The sequence below is a fragment of the Saccostrea cucullata genome, unplaced genomic scaffold (assembly GCF_032062105.1).
Source record: "Saccostrea cucullata isolate Sc308-1 unplaced genomic scaffold, CSIRO_AGI_Scuc_v1 ctg2157, whole genome shotgun sequence".
Classification (NCBI taxonomy): domain Eukaryota; kingdom Metazoa; phylum Mollusca; class Bivalvia; order Ostreida; family Ostreidae; genus Saccostrea; species Saccostrea cuccullata.
In genome coordinates this window covers 66476-76651 of record NW_026937182.1, presented here as the reverse complement: position 1 = coordinate 76651, position 10176 = coordinate 66476, and the positions used below count along the sequence as shown (strand labels likewise).

Sequence of the window (10176 nt, the reverse complement as noted above, 5' to 3'; positions counted from 1 at the left end):
AAATCTCTTATAAAACATTAGATATAATCTCAAACATCGATTAAATCCATTTGTATCATATAAAGAAGTTGAGGTAATCTATGAAATTTTACCTTATGTTTCAAAAATTCCAACCATTTAAAATCTAATAGAAGTTTTTGTACAGTGTCACTGAACAAATTTTGAATACCCATAAGCCCTGTTTAGTTGTCAGGTTATTCTCCAATAGCCTCTCTAGATAGCCATATATTTACCTGTTGTGGGATTTTCCAGTACTGAGAGCCTCCCAATGCTCTTCAGTTCCTTCATCAATCCATTCCAGGGCTTCTCAAATGGATATTTTCCACTGAAGTCGAAATACAGCTTGGCTCCGAGAATCATTCCGAGCCAGCCGTCCGGGCGATACCTCTTCTGGACCATCAGGGGAATGTACTCCTTACGGAGCTGGAAGGTGTACTCCGCCTCTGTAAATTACAACACTGTTTAGTTTCATAAAAAGCAAAACATTTTGATGATGATGGTTTTCCATAAAAGTACATGATAAAATTGCATTTTAAATAGGTTTCAAAGTTTAAACCTCTTGAAAAAGAAAAATAAGGGTGCAGCTCATGGAATGAGAATTTTATTTGATTACATGTATATGCAGATTGAAAATAGGTTTGCACTAACATATTCTTCTTCAAACTGTTTATTCCAAATATATTTGCTACAAGCTCTGTAGTCCTACAGAAATATTTTGCTCTAAAACTATTACTCACCCAATCTACAATTAGGGCTCTCTTTGTATTTCTCTGACATACAGATTAACACTAGAGCTGCATTCTCCACTGCCTCAGCCATAGCTGACAATGTAGATCCACCCATACGCTCCACATCAATCCACACCTCCACTCCCTCTTTCTGAAAAAAAAAAGACATATAACTGGTATTGATCGGATCGCCCTTTATACAAAAATTATCCCACTTTTCCCACTATCATTGATGTCCATGTCATACAATACTCACTAGATACTGATTTGTTGAGTAATATCAAGTCAAATTCTTATACAAGACCTTGTACATACATGATTGATTAAACATATCTTTTGTTTTGTTCAGAATGTGGATTTATTTCTAAAATTTAATAAATGAAAAAAAAGACAATGTGAACCTTTGAATTTTTTAATCAACTTGAAGTTAAAGCTAAATAGTTATTTTTTAAGTTTCACATGCCTAGAAGAAGGAGAGAAGAAAAACAATTTCCTAAACTAGTTCTCTCCTCCTCCGAATGCCATCCCCCTCTACCCCCCCCCCCCTTTTCAGTCTGATTCCCTATGAAATCCTAGTACTTCCTACTTTCTTAACATTTGTTACATTCAATGTGGACAAACAATCAGTTGTTTGGGGATTTTTTATGAATATTTTCTTACTTTTAATCTCTCCCTGATCTTCATCACAATTTCTTTCTCATTCCAGGAGTAACTGATGAACACATGGCCTTTATTTTTCTTGGCAGACTTTGGACCTACCAATCCAAAATAATGAATATGTACATAAACACAATTCTTATCAGTCATATGCACATATATCACAATGATCTGTTGATGATCTGTCTATTGCCTAACAAGAAATTTATTAATTTATTTGGAGGTTCTATAGTACTTTGCCCTAAAGAAATTGTTAAAATGATACAAAGGATATCAAATGTTGAAAACATTTTATCCCATATATTTATATGATTACTACAATAACACTCAGAAAAATGTTAATAGAATATATCAATCATTGAATTTTTTTCCCAACAAGTATTTTTAAAATCAAAATCAAAGTACATTATTAGCTAAGATATATATGATATCCTGACTCACTATGTAATAGTTGAAAAGAAATATTCTGACCAAATACTCTGACTTTAACAGCAAATAACTGAGAACACCCCTCAAACTCCTAGATCCACTCACGTTTTGATACATCATTCTCTCCTTTGAGTACAAACAGTGCTCCACTGACGTTTTTTGCGACGATTTTATCCTGACTGTTCGTCAGGCTCTCCAGCCTCTCTATCATTTCTGGGTACTCCACAATTTGTTGACACACCTCCTTGTCGAACGATAAATTCCATATCGCCCTCGCTGTGATTGCTTGTTCTTCTGTGTGCTCTCCTTTAAGCATTTCAAGGAAAACTGGTAATGCCCCAGCTTCAATAATCTGTGAATTTCAAAACACATTTCAATAAATAGGGGGACATATTTTTTATTTAAGGCCACATAAAGATAGTTTTTGGCATTTTGATTTAATTTTTTCATTCCTCATTCTTTTCTTCAAATTACAAGAATTATAAGCATGTATTTTTCTGATTTGTTTTTATTACACGTCACATCGTTATGCTTTTTTAATCAATCCATAATGAGAGAGAAGGTAAGAATGACAATCTAAAAATCAATCTTGTGTGATCTTAGAAAATATTATGAATTTCTGTGTATTGCAACATACTGTAAAACCAGAATATTTTGCTGGGGATTAAATTTTATTTTGTTGTTAAAAATTATCAATGACAATAAATACCACATGAAATTTTCATATGTTCATATATTGAATTTCAATAATCCTCACCTTTTTCTTGTTTTTGTCGTTGACAGCCAGTTTACTCAGACCGTCCATTACTTCCTGAGGGGTAAATCCTAAATGTCTTCTTTTGGAATTCTTTAAGGCCTTGGTGATGTATTTGATACAACTTTCTATGGCACCTGCATGTGTCGAAAAGTTGTGGTTTAACAAAAGTCAAAATCTATTGTGTGTATTTTAACAACTAACTATGGCATCTTGTGTATCATAAAGTCTAGATTTATCACTTTGATTTTGTATTTTTTCTTATACTAGCATTTTTCTATATGTTTTCATTTTGTAAAATGTTTTCTGTAAACCAACTTTTATTCGCAACAACTTTATTTCGCAATTTACCAGGGCTTAACTAGTTCGCAAAAATAAATTATTGCGATCAAGCCTTTTTGAATCTGATGTTAATAGACACAGAGACTTTAAGGACTGGTTCAAGGCGAGAAATATTCGCGATAACAATGCTCTTGCAAACCTCACAAATATTTCTCGCACACAAATAAATTTGGGTTTACAGTATGTGCCTATTCAGTTACTGTAAACGTGGTTATATTGACGAGTTGAAAAATTGACGATTTTTTGTTTATGAAAATTGACGAGTGTTAATTTTGACGAAATATTTAGTCAAGAGTTATAAATCTCAGAATTGATGGGGATACAAAGGCAGCGTCGGAATCACGAAAATTTAATTTTGTACAGACTACTAGTACATGTATCTACAATGTGTAAGATTGTACAAACTATCTAAGTGTGTAAGATTAGATTAAATAAATTGCTCTCTTGTAATTTGTTTTCACTATAAGCGGTCACTTGCCTGAGGTGACAAATTAGGTAAATCACAGCGTGATAATTACGCGAAGTTACGCATGAAGTATTTGATACACTAGTTTAGATTCTATGGTTTTAAAAAAAGCGATTATATATATCACTGTGTTTTCATAACTAATTACAATGAAATTAACAGTAACTTTTAATGAATTTAGTTTAATTTAGTTTTAAAAAGGGAGAGCCAAGAAAATTTAGCGGTAAAGTTGTACAATGGTCAATGTCTGTTATGACACTACATATATATATATGATGTGAAGTTTGACGAGTGTAAATTTTGACGAGAAAAGAAAAATCATCAATATAGTCAAAATTAGCACATCGTCAAAATTTCCACGTTTACAGTATTAGAATAAAGTTTCAAAATATTTGGTTTGAATGGTTTGAAACCCTTAGGATCTACCTACCTTATTTATCTATGATCCACCTACCTGTTTCATCAATCAGTTTATCGTTATCCTCCTCCTCTACTATGTGGGCCAAGGTCAGAAGGGACATGACCTTTAACATCTCATAGGTCAAATCCTTCCACGTGGCAAACTTCAGCATCACCTGATAAAAAATAGCAGCATTCCAAATTTTCATCATAAATGATTATACTCTTAAATATGACATTGCTTTGGACACAAAATAGTACAATTCAATTTTGCACTTTGCAAGTCAATTTATTGATAAATATTTCTTTTAAAGCTATATTCATCCCTTTATTTGTTGAATATATCATTTTGCTTTAATGCTTATGATTATTCAAAAAAATGTATTTGATAACTGAAAAGTAAATAATTTCAGCATACACTGCATGGAAAATTTGGCAATTTTGTGTTGTTGCTCATGACAAAGGAATAATAGTCATTTATCTAAGTAAGAGTTATCTCTCTTATTTAAAGATCACTGAATCTTAAAAATAGAATCTATAATAACCTATTTCATAAATTTAATACTTCATATAGGTCTCTATTTAGTTTAGACACATAAAACTATGAGTAAACAAATGATTTTTTTGAAGTCCTTGATTCCTTGTTTTATGATTTTGTTATTGATTTTGTGAAAATTACACGAAGATCATGTTTTTACCTCAGTGGTGCCATTTTCTTTGAAGTAGTGATGAATATCTGTTGTTCTTGAGATATTGTGTAATATACTCATGGAAGCCTTAACAACATAATACACATTCTGTAAAAATAAAAACTTTGTTTTATCAACAGAAAAAAAGAATTTAATAATAAATGATAATATTTACCTGTGATGGGATTTTTCCAAAATATTCCATTACCAGAATCTTTAAGTTCATATTGATCCTCCTTCACTTAGTCAACATAATACAAGAGGAAGCACTCACTTCCATTACAAAAAAAAAACAAGGCCAAAAAGTATTTTTTTAAATGGGCCAATTTTCAAAATAATTGTTTAAAAATTCATTTAGTTTATGATTCAAAATGTAAAATCTCTTTACAGCGTAATGATAAAAAAAAAAAAAATTCAAATCTCAAAAAAAAAAAAAAAAAAACTTCTTAAGCATTTTCATTTTAAGCAAAAAGTTTAATACATATTGGATTCTGAAAACAGATTTAAAACAAAAATGAATTACCTTGAGGTTTTTGATATACATAATTAATGGATTTACTTGATAAAAGTTTTGATCACAGTTAATGGTAAAACAGAAATAAATTACCTTGGAATGAAGGTTTTTGATATAGGGTTCATGATCACAGTTAATGGTAAAACAGAAATAAATTACCTTGGAATGAAGGTTTTTGATATAGGGTTCATGATCACAGTTAATGGTAAAAAAATAAATTACCTTGGAATGAAGGTTTTTGATAGAGGGTTCATGATCACAGTTAATGGTCAACGGAAATGAATTACCTTGGAATGAAGGTTTTTGATAGAGGGTTCATGATCACAGTTAATGGTAAAACAGAAATAAATTACCTTGGAATGGACTAGAGGGTTCAAATCACAGTTAATGGTAAAAAAAATAAATTACCTTGGAATGAAGGTTTTAATATTCACAGTTAATGGTTCAACAGAAAAAATTACCTTGAGAACTGTTACACAACTTAATCAAATTAAAATAGAAATGATTTTAAAATTTTTGATATAGGGTTACAGATCACATAAAACAGAAATTGTAATAATCATAACATATATTTTGATTTTTAATGGTAAACAGAAATAAATTACCTTGGAATGAAGGTTTTTGATAGATTTTCAAATTTCCGGAAATGAATTACCTTGGAATGAAGGTTTTTGATAGAGGGTTCATGATCACAGTTAATGGTAAAACAGAAATAAATTACCTTGGAATGAAGGTTTTTGATAGAGGGTTCATGATCATAAATTATTGGATAATTTTTGATATAGACCATCACAGTTAATGGTAAAAAATAATGTCTGATTCTAAATCATTGAAATAAACACAAAACCAACTTTTATTTGCTTGCTTGAAATATTTGTGACCTATTTTTGTCACAAATACATGTATTAATCACCGCCAACCAATAATTTTGATAAGTATTTGAAAATTATAAAATTATGATGATTTATAGTCTAACAAATTGTAAAAGTTCAAAAAACTGCATATAATTATTTTTGAGCTATATACCATTTTGGCGACAGTTCTGAGAGAGGCGTGTTCTGAGTTTAAATTCCCCAAACAAGGATAGTATTAATAACAGTAGTTGGTTTACAACTGTAAATTGTACATTTATAACATGAATTGAGCTTTTTTTCTTGATATTAGATCCTTAGTCAAAATTTATTATTTCTATCATTTAATGTTAACATTTATATACAAAATCTTGACATGTGTGAATCTCTGATAAACATGATGGTAAAGTTGACTTTATATTGTTTATTACCTTGGCAGTTGAGAGGCATCTGAGTAATTCCACAGAGTATTAAAGCAGTAGTACACTGGAAACCATATCGAGTCATTCTTAAAGATCCCCTTCCCATTTAATGTCTTCAATATCTTCATGGTAATTTCTGAAAAAAATGAAATAAAATTTATTTACTAGTATTTATTTGATGGGCCAATTAAGTTTAGCACTAAGCACTTGTACAAAATTTTTACTTAAAATGTAATATATTTTTATATATTATGCATATTTCAGTTGATCTAGATAGTCTTAAAGACAAAGTAAATCTACAAACCTGCGAACCCCTCGTCAGCGAGAGCATTGCCAATTTTGTTCCTAATGGCTCGGAAATTCCAGTACGTGTCACCGACACTTTTCAAAATCTTCATTGTTTCCGCGCGGTCATACTCATCTAACCCCCTCAGAGCTTGGACGAGTTCTGGTACCCTTTGTAGCATTTCCTCATCCTGTTAAGTTCAAATAAATATATTGTGTATCTATGTATACAACATTTTGCATTTAAGCAAGTCCTACAATGACTTACAAATGATTATGCATGCATAAATATGTATAAGCACAAAAAGAAGATTTAGTATCCCCCCCCCACCCAAAAAATAAAAAATAAAATTCTCAATGCTTATTGAGAATCCAGAAGATTAAGTATCAATTCAAAAAAGAATCATCACCATGAAAAAAGCTTCTCTATTCAAGATTTAGAAAGAAATTCCACAAATCACTTTGACAAATACTTTTTTTTTTTTTTTTGCGTACCTTGAGATTTTTGATATTACAGATCTCATCGTAGTTGATCTGCCCGTTCATTTGTTCTGTTGGATTCTGGGAAGTGTCCTCCATGGATTGTCTCTCCGACTTAGGAGGGGACTGTCCTGTGTCTGCGTTCATCATAATGGTGGACTCGTGTAGACTTAGGGGGCCATCTAAAAATACAAAATTTCTTGATATTGAAAAAAATGGAAAGGTCATTGGAATTTTTTATTTAACATGTACATATAGTATCTTAAATATATATATATGGTAAAATGTTAAAAACTTTTGCTTACAGCAAAAATGTATTAAAGGCCTATTATCTCAAACTCACTGTGGCAAAGAAACTTGAAAATATCCTAGATCTGAGAAATTGAAGTTAAACTACAAATAGAACAAGTAACTGGGAATATTTCCAACTCAAATCAAAATATCTATTGTATTCCATATAAAGGTATATGTCATTGAGATATCAAATTCTTTAATTTAATTTCTTTTCAGACTAAATTAAATTACTTAATTACATTGTAGCATGATTAGGTGGGTACAATCCCCCCTTTTTGTAATTTATTTATTTTTTAATAAAAAAAATTAATATTATTTTTAAATTAATTAAAATTAATTTTATTACAGTAAACATGACAGAAAATGAAAGATTTATTTTTTCCCTGTTTTCTATGTTCATCTCTCGAGTATTGACATAATATCCATGACAACTTCATCCATTTCATGCTTTTAAACCTCATAATCTCACAGACAAACCTTTAGACATTCTGAAGTTTTATTCCCCCAGTCTAATCAAGTTCAAAATAAAAACAGGGAGAAGTTTGACAGTATATCATTTTGAAACATAGAAAAGCAGATCAACTCAAAACATTGAAACTGTGTCTCATCAGCCACAATCAATAAATTGATTAAATTAGTTACTATACTGCAGTCTCTTTAATGTACTGATAAACAAGTGAGACCTGTATGAAGAACACTTCTAATATTAAAATGATTTATTAATAAACCAACGAGTGCATTGCTCATGTTGCTATATCATATGGCATCGTGTCATAAATTCAATATTTCAAACTAAAAACTCCAAACATTCAATGCCTGACCACACATTCAATCCAAGCAATAAAATCTCTATAATCTGTGACATTAATTTTCTTAAATATAATTAAATCTTATTTTCTAGGTTTATATATAAGTACTCTGCATGAATACACATTTCATCATTTTGAAAATTTATGGAAAATTTAAAAGATTATTAAAATCCCAAATTATCAATGTGTCATCTTTTGCATGATTCTTACAGAGATGACTTTGAGTACTTAATTTTTTATGCACACATGCATGTAATTTTTGAAAATGAAGCAAAAACATTTTACTATATAACACTTACTTGACTGACTAGAAATTAATGATCCTTTCAAAGTTTTTAATCTATATTCGCTATACATAAATGTATCCAATGTATAAACTTTACATGTAAAGGCACATTAAAACACAGATATTGTCACAAAAAACATTTCTCAGGAATCTGGCTTTGAATATAAATCATTTCACACATTTTCCTGTTCCATGCAATGTCAGCATTATGAATATCTCTAAGGATATGTCAACAAATATTTACCAGTACACTTGTATAAATATTTACTAGGGAGATTCCAACATTACTACGAATAAGTTTAAATGATTTATCCGCCAATCACTGTGTCAATCAAAAATAGATTTAAATGTCTCGCTTGACTTTTCACATTTGATGGAATCAACATTAAGTTAATAAGTATTTGTTTAGGATACACAAATATATTTCCTTTACGCTTTCTTGATTTTGTTTCTGATGAGTGCTCCAAGTTCAAATGCATTGATTTTTGACAAATTAAAATTCAATACATGCAGTTATCACTGGGATGCAAGACTGTGTTCCAACTGAAGGGGGTTTATAAGGACTCTGGAATCTTTCAGCCAAATTATTCAAAGAACATGACCAAAAAAAATTACTCTATTCTCACATTTTTTTTTATCTTTACCAAAAGGGATTTCACTGTTATTTGAAATTTAACACAATGTCAAAATCAAAGAGATTCTTTTTGAAACAAAAAAAATTCCATTATTAAATCTTCTTAAATAGCACAAAAATTTCTAAAATCATAGCAATCAAAACACTTAACCAATACAATGTCCTATGTTAGGGATGATTCTCAATTTTCCTCAAACCTTTTGAAAAAGCATCAAAAAATATCAAACCATGTGAATAAAAACCCAAAATCAGCAATTAATTTGTAAGACAAAATTCGATCTTGAAGAGTTAAAAATAAAAATCTGAACAACCAGCAAAAAACAAAATTATCTATTATAAAATGACCTTTTTGACCTTACATGACCTCTCTGACCTTACCTAATTTGCATGTCTGATCAACAGAGTCCCAGTGTGAAAGAGTAAGAGGGATTTTCAGTGTCTTCTGATCAGACAATGCAAGAACTGATGAGGACTTTCCCGTATCTAGCGACGTTATAGTGGACGTCGTACGCTGTGAGTACGATGAACGGCGGTCCTCTAAGGATGATGACCTCACTGCTCTTTGTCTCTGTAGCTTCTGAAGTTCAACATTCAAGGCATCGCCAAAGTCAAGGTCATTCATCTTTAGTTTCTTTTCTTTCATAACTTTTTTTTCATCAACATTAATTTTTCAAAGTTGTTCAATTAAAATAACAGTCATTGTTCCAAACAGAGGACTTAAAGCAAGTATTTAGATTAGGAATACTATTTAACATGACCAATGTTTAAAAAACACCACAAAACTTTAAAAATTCACGATTCACTTTGCAATGATTTAAGTTCATACAAACTGGCCTTTAAGAAAACGTCTAATAAATACAGTTCACCAGTTTCTTTGTTCCATACACTATACAATTCAATTTCCAAAGAAAACCAGGATTGACCAATCAACACATCCTCATTTTTGATGCTGTATGCAGCTATAGACTCATGTTATGAGTGAGTCCTAAAACAACTGAGTGTTCCAGAAAACAGTTTCATACAAGTTCATTACTCCTCCCAAAGTAATCCAATATTCTTGGAAAATTGACACTCCAGACTGTTTTGAAGAAAACAATCCACACACAAAAACTGAGTGTTCTCTCTCTCAGCCTCTCT

General features: G+C 30.7%; 1 protein-coding gene across 1 annotated transcript; it reads right to left on the bottom strand.

Moving 5' to 3' along the window:
* Window positions 1-233: 233 nt before the first annotated feature.
* Window positions 234-9661, bottom strand: LOC134247482 (uncharacterized; the record flags this gene model as incomplete). Its single annotated transcript, XM_062729838.1, has 13 exons — window positions 9418-9661; window positions 7032-7198; window positions 6556-6727; window positions 6261-6387; window positions 5440-5447; window positions 5138-5265; window positions 4474-4572; window positions 3831-3951; window positions 2572-2705; window positions 1920-2166; window positions 1389-1483; window positions 738-879; window positions 234-443 (listed from the first exon to the last, which is right to left on the bottom strand). Coding segments are annotated over exons 1-13 (1894 nt in total), but the record flags the coding sequence as incomplete, so codon positions are not given.
* Between the last annotated feature and the right edge of the window lie 515 nt (window positions 9662-10176).